This window comes from Scomber japonicus, chromosome 2 (genome assembly GCF_027409825.1).
Source record: "Scomber japonicus isolate fScoJap1 chromosome 2, fScoJap1.pri, whole genome shotgun sequence".
Taxonomy (NCBI): Eukaryota; Metazoa; Chordata; class Actinopteri; order Scombriformes; family Scombridae; genus Scomber; species Scomber japonicus.
In genome coordinates this window covers 21,721,085-21,743,551 of record NC_070579.1, presented here as the reverse complement: position 1 = coordinate 21,743,551, position 22,467 = coordinate 21,721,085, and the positions used below count along the sequence as shown (strand labels likewise).

General features: G+C 39.8%; 1 protein-coding gene across 1 annotated transcript in view; it reads left to right on the top strand.

Annotated features, from left to right (window-relative positions):
- Positions 1-22,467, top strand: part of LOC128365885 (ankyrin-2-like) — a 115,782-nt gene that overhangs the window by 33,472 nt on the left and 59,843 nt on the right. The window contains exons 9-42 of the mRNA XM_053326506.1: positions 59-157; positions 554-652; positions 776-874; positions 1,434-1,631; positions 2,000-2,098; positions 2,213-2,311; positions 2,464-2,562; positions 2,763-2,960; positions 3,080-3,178; positions 3,445-3,543; positions 3,849-4,046; positions 4,407-4,505; positions 4,826-4,924; positions 5,082-5,180; positions 5,302-5,400; positions 5,533-5,605; positions 5,814-5,864; positions 6,366-6,492; positions 6,697-6,775; positions 6,916-7,019; positions 7,393-7,428; positions 8,739-8,963; positions 9,106-9,204; positions 9,842-9,996; positions 10,288-10,499; positions 10,617-10,824; positions 11,058-11,154; positions 11,336-11,564; positions 11,796-11,921; positions 12,030-12,152; positions 12,251-12,283; positions 12,365-12,386; positions 14,121-14,395; positions 14,462-22,388. Coding sequence (XP_053182481.1) covers positions 59-157; positions 554-652; positions 776-874; positions 1,434-1,631; positions 2,000-2,098; positions 2,213-2,311; positions 2,464-2,562; positions 2,763-2,960; positions 3,080-3,178; positions 3,445-3,543; positions 3,849-4,046; positions 4,407-4,505; positions 4,826-4,924; positions 5,082-5,180; positions 5,302-5,400; positions 5,533-5,605; positions 5,814-5,864; positions 6,366-6,492; positions 6,697-6,775; positions 6,916-7,019; positions 7,393-7,428; positions 8,739-8,963; positions 9,106-9,204; positions 9,842-9,996; positions 10,288-10,499; positions 10,617-10,824; positions 11,058-11,154; positions 11,336-11,564; positions 11,796-11,921; positions 12,030-12,152; positions 12,251-12,283; positions 12,365-12,386; positions 14,121-14,395; positions 14,462-22,388 — 11,983 coding nt within the window. The remainder of the gene's footprint in view (positions 1-58; positions 158-553; positions 653-775; positions 875-1,433; positions 1,632-1,999; positions 2,099-2,212; positions 2,312-2,463; positions 2,563-2,762; positions 2,961-3,079; positions 3,179-3,444; positions 3,544-3,848; positions 4,047-4,406; positions 4,506-4,825; positions 4,925-5,081; positions 5,181-5,301; positions 5,401-5,532; positions 5,606-5,813; positions 5,865-6,365; positions 6,493-6,696; positions 6,776-6,915; positions 7,020-7,392; positions 7,429-8,738; positions 8,964-9,105; positions 9,205-9,841; positions 9,997-10,287; positions 10,500-10,616; positions 10,825-11,057; positions 11,155-11,335; positions 11,565-11,795; positions 11,922-12,029; positions 12,153-12,250; positions 12,284-12,364; positions 12,387-14,120; positions 14,396-14,461; positions 22,389-22,467) is intronic.

Sequence of the window (22,467 nt, the reverse complement as noted above, 5' to 3'; positions counted from 1 at the left end):
CTTTTTATTTCCCGCTGACTCTCTCCTTCCCTCCTCTCTCCTTGTCTGTGTCAAACAGAGTGGGTTCACCCCTCTGCACATCGCGGCTCACTATGGTAACGTGAATGTCTCCACCCTGTTGCTGAACAGAGGAGCTGCTGTAGACTTCACAGCCAGGGTAGAGCCCCATTTCCACTTCTCTTAGCACATCAAGACACTTTGTGTACAACAGTCTGATGTGTGTTTTCACTTAGAGGCTTGCAAAGAAATGTATTTCAAATGATGTAGAAATCATCTACTGTACACCTCTAAAAACTGCATTTCCCTGTAGTCTGTCAGAGGTTATATTTCCTACATGTTTTCAGCTATTTTGCCTTTCTCAGCCTGGTTTATTTAAATATACTATTTATTCAAATGGATTCTAGGCCTTCTCCGGACTGCTTCCATGTATGTTACATGTTGATGAGATGAATTAATAATGAAAATATGGTGTTGTCACAAACCACAAAACTTAAAGGCCAACAAGCCAGTCCCAGAATGGTAGTTAACTCTGTCTCCTCATCTTCCCTGTCAGAATGGAATAACGCCTCTCCACGTGGCCTCCAAGAGAGGCAACACCAACATGGTGGGCCTGCTGTTGGACAGAGGAGCTCAGATAGATGCTAAAACCAGGGTGAGTCTCCACAACAACAACAACAGGTTATAGAACTACTAGTTGTCAATTACTTTGTTAAAACAGACAAACTGGATTTATGACTACACTTGCAAATATTTGTGTCTGTGTATTATCCCCCAGGATGGACTGACTCCCCTGCACTGTGCAGCCAGAAGTGGACATGACCCAGCTGTAGAGCTGCTCCTGGAGAAAGGAGCCCCAATCTTAGCTAGAACCAAGGTATTGTGCACCTCAGCCAGTATTAACCCAACATGCACCAGAATTTTTCCTATCACTAAACAAATGTGTGTAGTTTTTAATCAGATCTAGGGTAAAGTTGTCAAGAGACACGTGATACACTTGATATTCTAGGTCTGTTTCCTGCCTCTTTTGTTTTTTTCACCATCACAAGAAAAACATTGGGTAGTGTGGATGACTAGAGAGATAGTGGACTTTGTTGTACTGTTTGCCTCCGGTGAATCAGAGAAGGTTGCGTAATTCTAAACAAGTATAAACCGTATTTCAAGTGATCATTTCCTCACTCTAACGAAATGATTTTTCTACATAAATCTAACCAGACACAGCATTATCATACCATGAAACATAATTATTCTTTAACATTTATTTGATTTGGTTACCACAGCTACTTGATGGTATAAAGTAATTAAAGGTTGTTTTTGCTGGCCTGAATTTCAGAACTGTAATGTTGTTGTTTTTTTTAAATGAGCATATGAGGTTGTTGTACTGCTTTTTTGTCACGTTTTCATCATCTATGTATTGTCACTTTTGTCCACCACAGAATGGACTGTCCCCACTACACATGTCAGCCCAGGGAGACCACGTTGAGTGCGTGAAATTCCTGCTGCAGCAAATGGCGCCTGTTGATGATGTCACACTGGACTACCTCACAGCGCTACATGTCGCAGCTCACTGTGGCCACTACAGAGTCACCAAGCTACTGCTGGACAAGAAGGCTAACCCCAATGCTAGGGCCCTGGTACGTACTGCAGATAACTGTACAAGCACCAAAGTATTAACCCATACATACATGTAAAGAAGTAAAAACAAGCACATACATATAAGAAATACACACACAGTTAATGTAATGACCAAATGAAAGAATAAAAGATGAGTTGACAGCATAGAAAAACAGCAACATTGTCTCCTGTAGCATGTGACACTAGTAATTGTCTGGTAAAGCTAGTGATTATGTACCAATATACAACATATTTTTCCATTCCTATATATAATGCCACAGAGAACAGTCAACTTACCTTGAAAATTAAATCTTAGTAATAAAATGAAAGTCAATTCACTCCCATACTTGTATATTATACACAGAGTTTATTTCTCTCTCTCTACCAGAATGGTTTCACTCCTCTACATATCGCTTGTAAGAAGAACAGGGTGAAAGTGATGGAACTATTGGTTAAATATGGAGCATCCATCCAGGCCATCACTGAGGTGAGACACCTGCATACATCTGGAAATCTTTAAAATGCATTGCCATTGTTGTCACTTAGCATTTTATAATGATTATCCTTGTTCTTGTATGTCTCTCTCTCTCTCTCATTCTAGTCTGGTCTGACTCCCATCCATGTAGCTGCCTTCATGGGACACCTCAACATTGTTCTACTCTTGCTGCAGAATGGAGCTTCACCTGATGTCCGTAACATTGTGAGTAGTACACTTCGAGAGGTATATGTTTATCTCAGTGTTCATACCAGTTTTCTCAGTGTGACCACCTAGCAGGTTATGTTACAGACCACAAAGTGTTTTATGCAGTACAGTGACATAATGCTTACACGTTTCCTGTCTTTGCCTATCAGCGTGGTGAGTCAGCTCTCCACATGGCAGCACGAGCAGGTCAGATGGAAGTGGTTCGCTGTTTGCTAAGGAATGGAGCGTTGGTGGATGCCATGGCCAGGGTGAGTCAGCATCGTCGCATCATCATAGTTCATGACTCCCTCCGTCTGTTTATCATAAATAAGCATATTTCATCCACTAAATTGCAAACACATGCTTAATAGGCTCATATAGCCTGCCTGGATATCTGCTTCTCTCCCTGCTAATTTTTTGCTCTCCTGTTTTGCCTGTATATACAAACATTTCCATTCCTCAACCACAGGAGGATCAGACTCCCCTACATATTGCATCTCGTTTGGGGAAAACAGACATTGTCCAGCTGCTGCTACAGCACATGGCCCACCCAGATGCTGCCACCACAAACGGCTACACTCCCCTTCACATTTCAGCCAGGGAGGGTCAGGTAGAGACTGCCGCAGTGCTACTGGAGGCTGGAGCCTCACACTCACTGGCCACCAAGGTGAGCAGAGAATGGGACAAACTTTTTTATAAGCTTCCAACTAAATACACACACACAAAAAAAAATAGTTCAGACTTGTACGCTGGAAACAAACTTTATATTCTATTTTCCCTCCACAGAAAGGATTCACTCCATTACATGTAGCAGCTAAGTATGGAAGCCTTGATGTAGCAAAACTACTCCTTCAGCGCAAAGCTCTCCCTGATGATGCTGGCAAGGTAAGCCGAGGATCAGACATTTTGATTAAAGATACTTCAGTGTAAAGTGAGGGATCTAGTTTTCAAAGACAAGGATTGAGCTTATTTCAGGGCTTGGTTATTAATATCAGTGCACTGAACCTTTAAGACCCTGACCAGAAATCATTTGTGTCTTTGGCATTTTATAAAGCAGACTAGAACTGTTAAGCACAAAACACGACCCAGTTATGAAGGTACAAACATCCATAACAGAAATAGCAACCTGAATGAACTGCTTCCTCTTACAGAATGGCCTTACTCCGTTACATGTGGCAGCTCATTATGACAACCAAGAGGTGGCTCTCTTGCTGCTGGATAAAGGGGCATCACCTCATGCTACAGCAAAGGTTAGACAAAGGATTTTGAAGAAGAAAAATACATGAAAAGCATTCTCAGACTCTCTCATGCTGAAATGATGCATAACTTTTGTGAAATAGCACTGCAGCACTACTTTTTAGGTGAACTCTTTTACTCCTCTTACTGTAAATGTTTTCAACCTTATTGTGTTCTTCAGAGTTTAACATTACAGTAGTGATGGCATACTCAGAGCTTGAGAGTGATGCTTTGATTTTAAGAGATAATACTGAAAATTGTTTAAAATTGAACTTGTAAATTTCCCAGTATTTAACTCCTCACTTTCCGCTTTGTCCAGAATGGCTACACTCCTCTCCACATTGCAGCCAAAAAGAACCAGACAAACATTGCATTATCACTGCTGCAGTATGGAGCAGAGACAAACGTTCTGACCAAGCAGGGAGTCAGCCCTCTACACCTGGCAGCCCAGGAAGGACACGCTGAGATGGCCAGCCTGCTACTGGGCAAAGGAGCTCACGTCAACACAGCAACCAAGGTCACACACAAACACAGACATATTTTGACACTTGGATTTTTGTTCAATTATTAAAATCAATTGCAGGTGTATAGTGATTGATACAAACTCTGTCAGACACTTGTTTTGATATACTGTAGTGTAGATTCTAATGTAACATGCTAGATTGTAACTGAGGGTTGGACCTTTACTTGTCACATTCTCATGGGGAAAGAGGCATAGATCCCATATACATGTGTGTGTGTGTGTGTGTGTGTGTGTGTGTGTGTGTGTGTGTGTGTGTGTGTGTGTGTGTGTGTTTGATAATTCAAACAAAACCTTTAACCTCAGTAATTCCACACACAAACACAAAACAATGACTATTTGCTTTGTGTGTTACAGAGTGGACTGACTCCTCTGCACCTCACAGCACAAGAGGACAGGGTCAATGCAGCAGAAGTACTGACCAAACATGACGCCAATTTGGACCAGCAAACAAAGGTACAAACATACACACACAAACTAGTCACTAGTCACAGAATTTAATTCACAGCTCCAATCTGTTACTCACACAAAGTAACTCACATAAATATTGGTCAAATCTGCCACCTACTGGTGTCTGGGATGCATTGCAATGTTTATATAATATTTCTACATTCAGGATAACAGAATGGTTGCTAATGAACTCAACTAGATCAATCATCATGTTTTGAAAGATGACTAATTTTTAAATGCATTTCACCTCCTGATGACATATCAGGCAGTATACGAAAATAAGTGCTTTTTCTCTGTATCATTTCATTATCCTCTCTACACATCAGCTTGGATATACGTCTCTGATAGTGGCCTGTCACTATGGAAATGCCAAGATGGTGAACTTCCTGTTACAGCAAGGCACCAGCATTAATGCCAAAACCAAGGTAGAATTCAAATGTCAAGTGTACAAACATGGATTAATTTAAACTACAAGCTCAATGACAGGATACAATCTAGTTAAAGTTACTTTACAGTCACTGTAAGTTAGTCACAGTGACAGTTACTTACAGTGACTATACATTTCCTTGTTTTTCTGTATAGAATGGATACACACCACTTCACCAGGCAGCACAACAAGGGAACACACACATCATAAATGTTTTGCTGCAACATGGAGCTAAGCCCAATGCTACTACAGTGGTAAGAAAGGAAGAAAAGAAAATGTATTTACTCTGCTCATTCTTAGGTCTGAAATGTTTTGTGAAAAAGTAAATAAGAACATGAAATCAAATCACAAATGCTACATCTTTCTTTCTGTTAGAATGGAAACACTGCTCTGTCGATTGCCAAGCGTCTGGGTTACATCTCTGTGGTGGACACACTGAAAGTTGTCAGTGAGGAGGTCATCACTACCACAACGGTAAGCGCCATGATTGATATCATTTGACTTAAAAATGTAATATAGTTTTGAGCTGTATTTCCAGGAAAAGCCAACTAACATTTTACTATTCTGATTATATTTTTCCATGACTATGAATGGGTGTCAAATCAGATGGTCACAGAGAAACACAAGCTCAATGTCCCAGAGACCATGACTGAAATGCTTGATGTGTCTGATGAAGAAGGTGAGTTACTATGAACAGAGAAAGCAAGAGAGACAGTTTTTTACTGGTTCATTTTGAGCTTATTTTACTGGCTTGTTATTTTACATCTTTTAGGCTCCTCTGTTTAGATAACCCACAATTGACTTGTGGTGAAAACTGTTAGCCCTTGTTTGCTATTGCGGGTGATGTAGCTATGTGAGTGTAGTTCTTAAAGGTTTGTTTTTCATAGCCCTGAGGCTTGAAGATGAGCCATTCTCTGAGATGTCTGTGGAGCTGGAAGGTACTGCAAAATGTCTCCCGCTCTGCCAGCTTGGTGTGGACAATATTTGTTCCCTTGCTACTAATCTGTGTTTTAATAGTAGTGTGCAATGCCTTACATATGTTTGTTATATCAACCAAGTTTGAGAATTTTCTTCTCACTTCTTTAAACCCGGCATGTCTGCATTTAGGAAGTCTATGCAGTGAAGCACACATGCATTAATCTAACCTTGTTGTTTATCAGGTATTATCAAACATGAGTGAAATGTGTTTCATTTCATTGGTGAAGAGTAATTGCATGAAGGTTTTAGAAGGTGTGGGACTGGATTATGGCAAACATAGTGTCATTTCAAATGGAAGATTGCACTGATTTTCCACAAACAAGGAAATCACGTTGATACATTTAAATGAATGCAATATGAAATATCTTCCAGGCCAAGTGAACATGTTTCAACTTAAGTTTCTAATGAGAATTTTTTATTTGTTTTTGTATAATATTTCAAACATCGCGTCTGTTTATAAGGTGAGGACACCATGACAGGTGACGGAGGAGAGTACCTGAGGGCAGAGGATCTCAGAGAGCTGGGAGATGACTCTCTGCCGGGACACTACCTGGACAGCTTCAGCTACATGAGCCACAACCTGGACAGGTCACAGAGAGCACATATACATACACTTACAAAAAGTTTCCATTTATACATACTATTGCTTCATAAGTGATAGCTAATGTGACCAAGAGGATTATGCATGACCCATACCGTCTTCATAACTACTGCTGTTTGCTGACCTGACGTGATTCACATGGGAACACAGAAAGAAACAGAGAAAGAAAATTAAACTTACTCTTTCAACAGGCCCCAGCACACTCCCATTCACCAAAGTTTCCATCAGGGCGAAAGAGTTCTCATCGAAGACATGATTGCAAGTCATCAGGTGAGGACAAATTATATTAAATGTGCACTAAATTCTACTCAAATGGTTGGGTTGTGATTTTTTGGATAAGTTAATCTAAAATAATCTATGGTAATTAAGAATATTTGAGAATATTTTCTAAAGGGATGTTGAATCTTTAGGTGTCAGCACTCTCTAGAGAGCATGAAAAGGACTCGTTCCGTCTGAGCTGGGGTGCTGAGCACCTTGATAATGTGGTGCTATCCTCCAGTCTTCTACACTCTGGGTACAAACACACACACACACACACACAGACAAACTCACACACACTCACACTGTTTCCTGATGCAAAAGTGACGCTAATGATATGGACTAATTCTTGAAACAGGAACTCCAGCTTTCACATGCTTTTATTCGTTATAGTCACTTCCAAATCAATTTTACTTTTCCTCACAGATTTTTTCCCCTCTCCTTCACATTTATCTTTTGTCCTCCATTCTTATATGTATATATGTATATTTGTTTTTTCTCATCTTTACTTTTTTTGTTCTTTATTCTCTCTTTCTCTTTGGTGTATTCTCTTGCTGCTTCTTTGTGCACACTCTTGTCTTTTGTGTTTTGGGATTGTGATTGTGTGTGTCATTGTACTCTGCTTCTAGCCGTTCCTCTCCATGCCTAGACCATGACAACAGCAGGTGATACTCTTTATTCTGGCTCCTCTCTCTTTCTTCTCTCTTGATTGCCTTTATTTTTTCTCTTGTCTGCAATTAAATGACATTCCCATCCATCACACCCATTGACTGTGTATAAAGATGGATGCAGTATGGGTCATAAATCCTGCCCCATGCATATAAGAAGAGCATGTTGGTATGCCTAATTTTTCTGATACGGTTGTTTTTAATTAGTTATTTGATATAAAAAGGGCTTTTAATGTCATGATTGACAGCTATGACAGCCGCTCTCAAACCTCTGTCAAACAGCTGGAGGGCTGGGGGGGGGTGTATCCAGCAGGAGGACGTAGAGACATGGTCTCCATATTTATGTACAGTCAATGATCCCACCAAACTACCGGCATGATTTCAGAATTCACGATTTTCCATTTCAAGGATTCATTTTTTAGTATGTTTATTAATTCCATATGTCTCAATCATTTTGTTTTTATACTAGTTGGAGATTTGAGTCATTGAAGAGTGCAGATCTGCTGAAACATGATATACAATATTCATACTATTAATTCCTACATAATAAAACTCTTCACCTGCATTTAAGTTAGTAGAACTGATCCACTTTCTGGATAGATCTTCATTACAAATAACATGATAACAATACATTTGAAAAACAACAACTAATAATAACAGATTCATTTTATTTACTTCTATATTTTCTGTTCAGAAGGTATGACAGCATGAAAAAAACATGGAAAATATATTTGTTTCAACAATGGCAGTCGTCAACAGGCATGGTGCATCTGCAAAAGGTCATTAGCAAAGTGGCTGATCCATGTTAAATTGCTCACTGAAGCAATCTATGAGAGTATAATTTGAGTGAAACAGCTGGCTGCACTCTATGGTTTGCTTTCAAGCTCCAACATTGCAGTTTGATTATGGACATTTAAAAGTTAACACGTGTTGATATTTCAAATACAGAAAAGTTGTGTTATTGTAGTAGTCATTATTCATACGTATTTGCTTCTTACATACATAAGATCCTCCAGAAAGAATCCTGTTTAATGCCCTCCTCTTTGCCTGCCTGCCTGCCTTGCAGATAAACTTTTCAGTGTAATGACACTGAAAAGGATTGAAAACATTGAAAGGGAACAGGCTTGAATTAAAAATGATCTGCTAGTATATGTTGTTTGTATATCTGTACTGAACTGTGTCACAGAAATTGATCCCTCTTACTGTTTGTCTGCATGGAGTCTCATAGGCAAGTGAACATCTGTGCCAGAAATACTGCATTTATTAACAACCATTTATTATATCTATTGCCTGGGCCTTTCCCTCAGTTTTCTGGTCAGCTTCATGGTAGATGCCAGGGGCGGAGCCATGCGCGGTTGCCGTCACAATGGTCTACGAATCATTGTACCACCAAGAAAGTGTTCTGCACCTACGAGGGTGACGTGCAGGCTGGTGAAGAGACACCGTCTGGCCTCTATGCCCCCTATGGTAGAGGGTGAGGGTCTGGCTGGTCGTATCATAGAAGTGGGACCCACTGGAGCCCAGTTCCTAGGGTAAGTGTGTGTGTGTGTGTGTGTGTGTGTGTGTGTGTGTGTGTGTGTGTGTGTGTGTGTGTGTGTGTGTGTGTTGTTACACCGTTGTGTGTTGTCTTCTTACTTTCTTCTTAACTCCCCCTCCGTGCTGCGTACGGATCAGTAAGCTCCACCTTCCCACAGCTCCGCCCCCTCTGAATGAGGGTGAGAGCCTGGTCAGTCGCATCCTGCAGCTGGGTCCGCCAGGAACCAAGTTCCTCGGGTAGGACCATGAGTGGGGACTCCCTGGAACCCTGATCACATGCTTACCCATATTTTCCCACCATGTCCACCTGAGATTATATATGTTTTGAGTTTCCCATAATGTGCTACTTATAACTAATGTTTTGTGTTTTTTTTTATTATGTTACTTTGTTTACCTATTTTGTTTACATTGTACCTTGTATCTTGGTACTATTAAAGTGAAAGCCAGCCTTAGTCTGAAACCACCTGACTTGCTGTCTTATGTTGTGCAGTTATCCCCATGTTTTCTCAATATATAGTTCCAATCCCCAAATTAGTTTCTTGCTTTATTCTGCTCCTTCTTGTGTGTGATGTAAAATGTATGTTTTCAAATGATTTTGTTTGTTATTTTTTTCTTTATCTATTTCACTAAGCATGACTTAGCATCTTGTATATTGCCTGAAATCTGAATCTTGTGTTGTTGTCCTTTGTGTTTGTCTCTGTTTTTATTTTTTCATGATGTGATGCATAAATCAATCCATACATTTTATATCCCAACCACATACCACATCTACCACATAGTATGTGATAAAATTATCTCTAACATACTGTTACAACAAACTGTACTGACATATCTGTTTAATTAGTATTTGATGTTACATTTTCATCCCTCGTAGGCCTGTGATTGTAGAGATCCCTCATTTTGCTGCTCTGAGGGGCACAGAGAGAGAGCTAGTGATCTTGAGGAGTGAAACAGGAGAAAGCTGGAGGGAGCACCACTGTGACTTCACTGAAGAGGAACTGAATCAGATACTTAATGGCATGGATGAAAGTAAGTGAAACTGGACTGTGATGTACACAGAATGAGAATACAGAAAAACAACAACATTACTTTTACTCATTGAATATTTGAATGTATGCCAATTGTGAAATCAGAAAGCTCCAAGCAACACTGGGGACCTTGATCAGTCATAGTTACCAGTGCTGAGCTCACAACAATTAACAGTGGGCGATTTATGTTATTTTAATGGCTGTCTGAGAAGTGTTTTCTTCAATAGCCATGTAAGACAAAAAACAAACAAATACTACCACTAATACTACTGAATATCCCTGAACTTCACAGAACTTGATTCCCCTGAGGAGCTTGAGAAGAAAAGAATATGTCGCATCATCACCCGAGACTTCCCACAGTATTTTGCTGTGGTGTCAAGGATAAAGCAGGACAGTCATTTGATTGGTCCAGAGGGTGGAGTCCTCAGTAGCACCCTTGTGCCCCAAGTCCAGGCTGTCTTCCCTGAGGGAGCCCTCACCAAGAAGATCAGAGTTGGGCTACAGGTACATAAATGCATTCATCAGTCCATATGATAAAGTCAGTCAGTCATATGGAATATCCAAGTTTAAGATAATCAATAAGGTTATCTCCTTGAAATGTTGTTTTGTACTTTGTCTTAGGCTCAGCCCATTGATGTTGAGGTGGTGAAAAGGATTCTTGGTAACAAAGCCACATTCAGCCCAATTGTCACACTGGAACCAAGAAGGAGGAAGTTCCACAAACCGATCACCATGACGATCCCTATTCCGAAGAGCTCTAACAGTGATGGGCAGAGCACAGTGTTTAGTGGGGAGACCCCCACCTTACGTTTGCTTTGCAGTATTACAGGTAAGTATGGTGAAGATCATCATCAACATCAGTAAACAATAAAAAAAACATGTTGACATATCACAGTCCATATGGTGATGTGAAATACTCATAATAAGCACCTAAAATGTTACCTCTGTAAGTGTTGTAAACTAATGTAATGTAACATTTCTTGAAAAATCCTCCCATGATTTTTCTTTTCTATACATACAAAAAATATTTGTTGGATAACAAATCATCGGTCTATATTTCAGGTGGAACCACTCCTGCCCAATGGGAGGACATCACTGGCTCCACACCTCTTACCTTTGTTAACCAATGTGTTTCCTTTACCACAAATGTGTCAGCAAGGTAAATCCTTTCAATTTTTTACGTGTGCATTCAAATGTCCTGTATTTTAAAATTTTGATCAAACATCCTCCTCTCCTTCTTTTAAGTGAGTTAAACATTATACAATAAGTACCTAGAACATTATGTAACAACTTGGTAACATCAATCAGTAACTGAATGAAAGTCTCATTAATATTGTTAGGTTCTGGCTGATCGACTGCAGACAAATTCAGGAGTCTGTTAGTTTTGCGTCTCAGCTGTACAGAGAGATCATCTGTGTCCCATACATGGCCAAGTTTGTAATTTTTGCCAAGACCTTGGACCCCATTGAGGCCCGGCTACGCTGTTTCTGCATGACTGATGACAAAATGGATAAGACCCTTGAGCAGCAAGAGAACTTCACTGAAGTCGCCCGTAGCCGAGATGTGGAGGTGCAGTGTGTGTGTGTGTGTGTGTGTGTGTGTGTATGTGTGTGTGTGTGGGTGGGTGCGGGTGCGGGTGCGGATGGGGTTACAATGTTGAATCAGCTTCTCACTTAATCTGGAGCTATAAAAAAAGGATAGAAGCAGACACTGGAGAAAATGAATGGGAATTAAGGGGAGAAGTTGATTAAGTTAATGGCTTGTTTGAATCATGAAAGCTGCTGTCATGTCCCCACACAGGTGCTGGAGGGAAAACCTATATTTGCTGACTGCTTTGGAAACCTAGTGCCTCTCACCAAGAGTGGACAGCATCATGTGTTCAGCTTCTTTGCCTTCAAAGAGAACCGACTAGCCCTTTTCATCAAAGTATGCTTATACATTGATTAGAAATTATAAAACTTCTATTCACTCAGAGATTCAGAAATCTGAATACATTTAATTAATTGACTGAATTGTTGTTTTATTGATGAACAGATAAGAGACACAGCACAGGAGCCATGTGGTCGCCTGTCCTTCACAAAGGAACCACGCACGTACCGAAGTCTTAACCACAATGCTATATGCAACCTCAACATAACCCTCCCAACATACTCAAAGGTAAGTTTGAAAATAATTCAGCTGGCATTTTAATTGTAATTTATTATTAGTTACAATTACTCTATCCTTTGTCTCTCTTTCTTTATTCCTCTTCACAGGAGTCTGATTCAGACCAAGATGCAGATGATGAGGTTTGCATGATACAATACTTTAACAGAAACAGAATTATTGTAAAATTGTATCTAACTGTACTTTTCTGACCTTTTTTGCAGAGTGAGAAGAGTGACAAGAAATGTAAGTTGAACTCTATTGTTTTATATAATTCATGTTTTTACATATCTAGCATTGTCTAGTTTAGAATAATGCATGTGAGAAATTTTACTATATATTTTTGATGGTTAGTGTTGGTGCTGATGGCATCAGTGTATCAGTGTATATTTTTTATATAATAATACATGATATAATTGTTTTCACAGTACAACTTATTCAAAATTGGAGATACATTTGATCAGCATAAAATTACTAATCATCTGTATGTGCCAAGAGATGCATTGTTTGATATGTTACTCTCTATTTGGATTAACCCTTCTCTCTTTGCTGTATTAATACTGCGTATAGTTACATGTTTGTTACCAGCAGCTATGCTATGGCTGATGTACACTGCATTCCCTTTTTTCTCCAAATCCCACTGACTTTTTCCTTCCCTCAACATTTTAATTTACCGTATCTGTAATGGCTATGACCCTTTGTTTTGTTTTATTATTAGTCATAAATAAAGGTCAAAATAATACTTTTTATTCGAATCCACTCAAAATTGTTTTGATTTGAAGATATTCATGTACATTCATGTTAATCTGACCTTGAGAATAATTATATTTTGCTGTAATAATATATAAAAAAGTATTCATTTTGACCAGTTAACAGTTTTACCAGTAGCATGTTGACAGAAATAATTGACTAACAACATAATTTTGCTTGTTCTTTTTTAAATTGTGTAGAGTAATTATTGGTATTCTCATCATTTAGTTTGTATCATTTCAGTCACTGCCATGTTTTTGGAGGTATTTACTCCAAGTGCACATTTCTTTTTCATTTACCAACTTTGCTTTCATTCATACATTCAGTTGCACCATGAATTAAATCCATGTCACATAATTGTTGTTTTAAGTCACTACTTCTCATTTTCTGTAAGTGATCTCTACAAGATCACAAAACTGAGTAAACTTTATATCTAATATTTTCACATTTACTAATTTGAGCCTATAATAATATTTGATACCACATAAAACTACACACTTTAATAAATAATAATAAAATGTACTCTTTTTAGTAATTTGGAAAAGGCGTGTATTTTTCCATGTTAGTACTTGACATTGCTTATAAATAATTATTATAAAGTTTTAAAACAGACACAAAATTCTGTAAAAAATACCTGGTTATCTTTCCATTAATTACTTATCTCACATCTCCTCTTACTGAAAACCTTCTTTTAATTTTATGTGTATTCAAATTTTCTCTGCTTTAACGTTTTTTGGGTTTTTTTTATTTAGTTTTGTTTTTTTGACATGGCTCTCCATGTCAGCAACAATCTTGAGAGGTTTTGTTTGTTTGTTTTCCTTCATTCCTGTCCTTTTGTTCCATAAGTAGTTTTCTCTTTCTGTGTAGTTTCTTTCTGTTCCCTTTGGTTAATAGGTATATATATTTTTGTTTTATTTCTGAATATTGCTATAAAACAAATTAAATTATTATTGTCCATATTCTACCTGATTTATTTCTCCTCCTGGCTTTGCTTATGCTACTGCTGCTCTACTCCTCTCCAAACTCTTCTGGATCACTTTGCCATCCTCCTTTTGGTCTTCCTTTTAAGACTCCCTTATCCTCTGCTTGTCAGCCTTCTCCTTACTCCTTGAACTGAAGATGGATTTTAATGGCATTGTCTTGATCACAGTTTTCTGATGTCTCTCTTCCCCACTTCATTTGTCCCTTACATTCTTTACCCTTTTTGGTTGTGAAACTTTTTAATTGAAGATGATGAATCTGAGTCAACGGAGACATTCTCCCTGAAAACTAACCAACCGCTTGACCCTGCAACCCTTGCAAGCCCAGACCTTCTCTCAGACATGTTGGACATCAAAATGTCGGTTATTTTGACTGCAGAGCAAATGGAGTACTCAGTTAATGAAGAGATAGCTGGAGCCAGACGGGTTGGAGAAAATGAGGCTTTTGCGACTGTGGAACAGAGGCAAAGGAGAGTTAAAGAGATGCTGGAAAAGGTTGGAGAGATTCAACAACATGAGGCACAAGTTGTAGAAATGAGGGATCTCCTGATTGAAGAACCAGTCCTACAGGAGACCTGCATTGAGAGGAAGACTTCAAGTAAACCTGCCCCAGAAGGCAGAGACATGACATGCATGATCTCACACCTGAGCATCGACATGGACCAATACATAGAACAGAGACCTGTTGTGATGAGTGGTTCTCAGGAAGACCATGTCCATGATAGGTTTGAACAGGTTATTGTAAAGCGTGATGGCAAACGGCGTCCCCCAGATATCAAGAAACCTATTCGGAAGAAACTTAGAGACAAAGAGCGTTCTGGATACAGTAGCTCTGAGGGGGAGCTGGAAAGGATGAGCTCTGAGGAGTCCTTAGATGGTGATGTTGTTCTCAAGGAGAGTGGCCTTGAGCCCACCCCAGTGATGGATCCTCCAGCTTCTCCTCTCGTGGTTGAGACACCTATAGGATCTATCAAGGACAGAGTTAAAGCTTTGCAGAACAAAGTTGTAGAGGAAGAGGTGCAAAAAAATACTCAGGTATTAATTCCTCAGGCAAAATCAACTATCACAACAAAGAAGATGGAGGCAGACATGCCAGAGCTTCCCAGAGTTCCCATGTCCCCTAAATCCCCCAAATCTCAGACAGAAAGATTGGAGGAGACGATGTCTGTTAAGGAGCTGATGAAAGCATTCCAGACTGGTCAGGACCCTTCAAAAAATAAATCTGGGCTTTTTGAGCACAAAGCAGTAGCTTCCTCTTGTATTTCAACTTTAATATCTGAATCAGGAGATTCCATAGAGATACAGAGGACTGAAAGTCCTATGCAGGAGCCAAAACCACAAACTCAGACCCAGAACGTCACAATTCTCCATCCACAGTGTGATGTTAAGATATGTGACAAAAGCTTCATTGTATATAATTCTGAGGAACCACAGTTAATTTCAGATAGTGATTATGTTGGAACGACAGTAGACTTTGCTTCTACAATTCACCATGATGATGAAAGCCCAGACAAACAGTCTCTAGAGTTGCCAGAGAAGGAGACATTATCTGTTAAGGAGCGCATGAAAGCATTTCAACCTGGACAGGATCCTTCAAGAAATGAAACAGCAACTTTTGAACACAAAGTTGTGGCTTCATGTATTTCAACATCGATATCCAAATCCACTGATTCTGAAAAGATACAGGGCACTGAACAAAGCCCTATGCAGGAGCCAAAACCACAAACCCAGGGTCAGTACCTCACATTTTTTCACGATCAGAGTGATGTCAAGAAATGTGATGAAACAGATTTAGGCGAGCAAAAGGTAAGCTTTAATGAAGATAACTCTGAGGAATCACAGTTGATTTCTGATAGTGCTAATGTTGGAAAGACAGTCAAATTTGCTGCTACAATTCAACATGATGATGGAAGCGTTAGCCCAGACAGAGAAGCACTAGAGTTGTCAGGTAAGGAGACGCTGTCGGTTAAGGAGCTGATGAAAGCATTCCAGACTGGGCAGGACCCTTCAAAAAGTGATGTAGGGCTTTTTGAACACAAATCAATGTATTCCTCTTGCATTTCAACACCGATATCTGAATCACTAGGTCATGAAGAGATACAGAGGACTGACAAGAAACCCACGCAGGAAACAAAATTGCAAACCCAAATAGAGAATCTCCCAATTTGTGATCCACAGAGTGATGTCATCACATGTGGAAATTTAGATGTAGATGCTCAAACAGTACACTTAAAAAGAGGTAACTCTATGGAATCACAGTTAATTTCAGATATTGATTGTTTTGGAGAGAAAGTAAAATTTGCTAATACGATTCAATGTGATGTTGGAAGGGTTAGCCTTCAGGGAGAGGAGTTATCAGGGAAGAGCTTAGGTAGGATGCAATTAGAAGAACCAGTTATAAACACTGGTAGGAGTTTATCTGAAGACCTACAGATCAGCCCTGATCGCAGACCCTCTGAGGACTTCAGTGCTGACATAAAGGCTGAGCTAGAAGAAAGTCCAGAGTACCAGCTGTTCAAGCAGAAATCAGAAGCATCAGATGTGAACTATCAGTTGGACGCACATGAGGAGACAACCTTGGTTGATGATTCTGATACAAATCCAGAATCCATCTCCAGTTCTTGCATAAGTTATTTTAGAGAAGATAATTCTCTTATTGAGAATGAAATGAAAGATAATGATCAAAGTCCTGAGAGTTCCAAGCATGAAGGTATGGCTGAATCCTCAGACACTAGTGTTGACATTAGGACCCCTCATTCCAGCTCAGGGGAAAGCGAGAATTATGAAGGACTGGCAGTGACCGATCAAATGAACAATGAAATGCTTACTTCCTTGCATCAAAAAGAAGAAATGTACGTCATTCCTTCAAAGGAAGAGACATTTTACAATGCACGAAGAGAACATACAACAGTTGATCATGGAAATAAACTGTTCTTTAGACAAACTGACAAAGAAGTAACAAAGAACAAAATTGTTGAACCACAACTTCAAGTGATCCGCATTGAGAGGCAAACATCAAGCCAGGCATCCACAGCAGTAAAGGATATGTCAGGGATGTTGTCCTTAATGAACACTGACTTGGAACAGTATCTAAAAGCTAGACCTGTGGTAAGTCTGCCACGACAAGAGGGTATTGTTCAGGAGAAATTTGAAGAAATTATTTTAATGAAGGAAAACGATAAAGAAATAATCACATTTGTCACTGATGGAAATAAAGGAGCAGCAGTGAGTGGTACAACACAAGACATCAATCTTGCAAAGACCAAAGAGAATTCATTTACATTGGGAGGTAAAGAATCAGAGAGTGAATATGAAGAAGCTAAAGCATCCAAAGATGTAAAAGATATATCAGAGATGTTAGTCATTAATCAAGATCAGTTTCTAGAGGCTAGATCTATGGCTTGTCCACCAATGGAAGAAAATTTCACTTGTGAAAATGAAGGAGCAGAAGTGGATGACACAATACAAGAGATAGACTGTGCTATATTGAAACATGAGGTCATGATGGGAGGTGAAGAGGTGGCAAGTGAACTACCAATGAAGGAAAAGTGGGTAGAGAAAATGACTTCATGTCAGCCTCTGACAAAAGTAAGAGATGTGTCAGGCATGCTGTCACTGCTGAATGGTGACTTGGACCAGTACTTAATGGACAGACAAGTGATGAATCAGTCTCCAGAAGAGGACATTATACAGGAGAAATTCGAACAAGATATTATCACCAAAATCAGAAAACCCTCTTGTGAGGAGGAAACAATTACAATATGTGACACAACACAAATACAAACAGTAGCTTGTCCTGATGTGGAGGGCAAGACAGATGAAGAGACATTTGAACAGATGCAAACTGATGTGGTTGAAGTCAAAGAACTGACACCAAGTTCTGTATTGGAGACATCTCTCCAAGAGGTTTACATTGATAGAAAGACGGACCACCAACAGTCTACAACTGAGAAGAATATGTCAGGCATGTTATCACATCTCAGTAGTGACTTAGATCAATGTCTCAAGGAAAAGCCAAAGTCAATACAATGCCACCCAGAAGAGGACCTAGTCCATAAGAGCTGCCATGAAGTTATAGTGACACGGAATCTTTTGGAGGATGAGATAAGTGGAGAAGTAAATGAACACATGCAAACGGATACAACTGAAGTCAGATCATTGTCATCAAGTTTTGTTTTGGAGATACCAGTCCAAGAAGTCTACATTGATAGAAATACACAGCAACAACAGTCAACAACTGGGCGGGATATGTCAGGCATGTTGTCATTGCTTAGTGGTGACTTGGACCAGTACTTAATGGACAGACAAGTGATAAATCAGCCTCCAGAAGAGGACATTATACAAGAGAAATTCGAACAAGTTATTATCACTAAAATCAGAAAACCCTCTTGTAAGGAGGAAACAATTACAATATGTGACACAACACAAATACAAACAGTAGCTTGTCCTGATGTGGAGGGCAAGACAGATGAAGAGACATTTGAACAGATGCAAACTGATGTGGTTGAAGTCAAAGAACTGACACCAAGTTCTGTATTGGAGACATCTTTCCAAGAGGTTTACATTGATAGAAAGACGGACCACCAACAGTCTACAACTGAGAAGAATATGTCAGGCATTTTATCATATCTCAGTAGTGACTTAGATCAATGTCTCAAGGAAAAGCCAAAGTCAATACAATGCCACCCAGAAGAGGACCTAGTCCATAAGAGTTGCCATCAAGTTATAGTGACACGGAATCTTTTGGAGGATGAGATAAGTGGAGAAGTAAATGAACACATGCAAACTGATACAACTGAAGTCAGAGCATTGTCATCAAGTTTTGTTTTGGAGATACCAGTCCAAGAAGTCTACATTGAGAGAAATACACAGCAACAACAGTCAGCAACTGGGCAGGATATGTCAGGCATGTTGTCATTGCTTAGTGGTGACTTGGACCAGTACTTAATGGACAGACAAGTGATGAATCAGCCTCCAGAAGAGGACATTATACAGGAGAAATTCGAACAAGTCATCACCAAAATCAGAAAACCCTCTTGTAAGGAGGAAACAATTACAATATGTGACACAACACAAATACAAACAGTAGCTTGTCCTGATGTGGAGGGCAAGACAGATGAAGAGACATTTGAACAGATGCAAACTGATGTGGTTGAAGTCAAAGAACTGACACCAAGTTCTGTATTGGAGACATCTCTCCAAGAGGTTTACATTGATAGAAAGACGGACCACCAACAGTCTACAACTGAGAAGAATATGTCAGGCATGTTATCACATCTCAGTAGTGACTTAGATCAATGTCTCAAGGAAAAGCCAAAGTCAATACAATGCCACCCAGAAGAGGACCTAGTCCATAAGAGCTGCCATCAAGTTATAGTGACACGGAATCTTTTGGAGGATGAGATAAGTGGAGAAGTAAATGAACACATGCAAACAGATACAACTGAAGTTAGAGCATTGTCATCAAATTTTGTTTTGGAGATACCAGTCCAAGAAGTCTACATTGAGAGAAATACACAGCAACAACAGTCAACAACTGGGCGGGATATGTCAGGCATGTTGTCATTGCTTAGTGGTGACTTAGATGAATTTTTAAAGGAACAGCCAGTAGTGCCACAATGCCACTTGGAAGAGGAGGTAGTCCATGAGAACTACAAACAACTTATCCTGACAAAAGACAATAAAAGAGAAACTTCTACATTCTCCCCTGAACATAATATGATGCTACCAGAGGATACAAACACAATAGACAACAATGAAAAAAGAACTTTGGAAAGTGGATGGCAAACATGTTCCCATGAAAATGAAGGTCCTAAGAGTTTCTCATCTGAGGAAGATGTGACGAAAACTTCACCAAGTGCAGGTTCACATTTTAATTACTTTGCTGAAGGGATGGTGGACAATACAAAGTCATATGTAATGATGGATGACTATGAGTCCGATCATAAAGATGTCAGTGTTGTTGCTGTTAATTCAATTCTTCAAACACATGATTTTTTTCAACTACCAGATAGTTTGAACACACCACAACGACCAACTGATTTGGAGAACTTAAACAATGCAGTTTTTGATGACTTAGCGAAACGGCCTTGCCATCAAGACTCACTAGAGGCAAGTCCTCTAATGGAGGATAGATCTTCAACGAAATCCCCTGATTCAATTGACCCAAGCCCGACCAGAGAATCCCCTTGTCCAGACTCTCTTGAGGGAAGTCCCACTCAATCAAAGGACACCAAGCTTAAGAAGCCAGCCAAGACAGCTGTGTATGAGGACTATGCGTCGCAGCTCCAAGCATGTTTTGCTTATGACAGAAATATTTACAGTGATGAAAATGAGCTTGATGAGCATGAAAGCAATGAGATCTTACAAAAGGAAAGTGAAAATACAGAAGACAGATATTCCTACTCAGCAAAGACAGGAACTGATGGCAACATGTGCTCTGACCCCAAAATATGTGACAGTGAAAATTGGAACAAGCTCATAAGGCAAGACTCTCTAGACTCTCTTGACAAAGATAATAGCCAGGACGATACCACCAACAAACAATTCACCCCAGAAGAGGAGATGTTTAAAATGGCTGCAAAGATCAAAACATTTGAGGAGATGGAGCAGGAGGCTAAAATGAAGAGAGACACATCCTCAGATGTCAGTGCTCTATCAAAGACAAGTGATCACCAAGACGATACGGTAGATCTAAGATTTTCCCCAGCTATTCAGTTTTCCTCAGAAGATACACTAGAGGAAAATTCTGAAAAATATGTGACAGAAAGGACTCACACACTTAGTGGGGTAACAGATATTAGTTCAAGCAGTAAGGAGAGGGTGGGAATTCAGTCACAACTAATATCTACTCAAACAGCTGACAGTTCATTGTGTTCAACTGCAAGTCACAGAGAGGAACCTTATTCAGTGAGTGAAGAATCTATGCAACTCTTAGAGGAAAGAGAGGCTGATATACAGACAGATAAAGACACTGTAGAGGGTGACTTTTCTTGTTCCTCAGTCAATGACACACATTTTTCCAGCTGTGTTACTGATGAACACTATCCAGTGGATGACAAAGCGGTTAAACCTTCACCGACAAATGGTTCAAGCTCTGCGAGTGAACCTCAGGCAACAGCACATACTAAAGACCTAGAGTATGTTATCCCAGGATGGGAGGATGAGAATGATGTAGCCTTCAGTGTTAAGTCAGAGGAACAGATTAATCTTAGTTTTGCAGAAGACAGAAAAAGCCCTGATAAAACACCTGCTCAAACACCAGGTGATGAGAAAACTGATCCATTTCAGTTTCAAGAGGGAAAGCTATTTGAAATGACAAGAGGAGGTGCCATTGATATGACAAGAAGAAGCTTTGATGAAGAACGGGAAGGATTCGCATTTTTTCATATAGAGGAACATCCAGTTGATGAAGTTATGCCAGAGGAGACTGGGGAAGATCAAACAAAGTCTTTAACTTTAGAAAATAGTGTTTCAATTGCAGATACATCTCTCCAAGAGACCCCAACATCATATTTTAGTCAGTGTGCTAGTGACAATATTCCTACTCCCAAACCCAGAACTCTCATTCAACCCTCAAGTGACAAGTCAGAGAAAGAGAAGCCACTTTCAAAAGACGAACTTGCCAGCCCCATAGAGGTCCAGCTTGGTTTTCCCACTGCTTTGGAGAGATTAACTGATATTCAAGATGAAGTTGGAGGCCTTGAAAGCCTTGGTCTAGGCTATCTAGATTCTACCATAGCTGACCTTCAATCAGACACTGTCGCAGTTGACCATTCAGTGTACTCAAAGCAGAGTAATGACTCCTCAGACTCATCTCCTGATGAGGAGGAGGAAGAAGAGGAAGATGAGGACCAGTGTTCAGTCATAGAGATGTCCTTTTCAACTACACAGACTGACATCCCAACGCAGTACTATCAGGATTCACCTCCACCTTTGGGAATTAAACCAGGCAGCACAAATAAAGAGGCTAGCCATTTCAAATCGGAAACAACCATGAAAGACCCAAAGGTACCCAAGCTTGATCTGTTTCAAACAAAAGCAGAAAAAGGCTCAACCTTGAATCACAGCACTAGATCTGAGGCTGATGGTGACACAAGTAAAACCTTTAATAAAGACAGCAGGAGTTATTCCGACAGTACTGAACCCACTGATAAATCCAACCTTTCCCCCTCCAAACTTCCTGTCTTGATGAAACAGAAAGTTATACCTCACACAATCTCCTCTTCCTCCATCCAAATGAAAGAAATTCAATTCTCTGAGACTACAGAAACATCTGTTTGTTCTTCTTTGGATACTGATGATCTAAGTAGTGCTAGTCACCGGAGTCCAGACTCTGTTATATTCACATACGACATCCCAACTATACACAGTTCCAACTCTGATAACAATCCTTTGATGAGTGTGCAACCATCTTCTGGTACAGAGAATGTATTTGAATCCAGGCCTGCCTGGGATGACATGGTGGAAACTCAGATGCAGAGAATCAACGATGACCAAACTCCAGAATGTATGCCAGGTATGGCCAGACCTACATGGGCTTTTGCTTTCCTATCTCTTCTCCTCGACAGCAAGACCATTTTTCCTCTTCTTAAGAA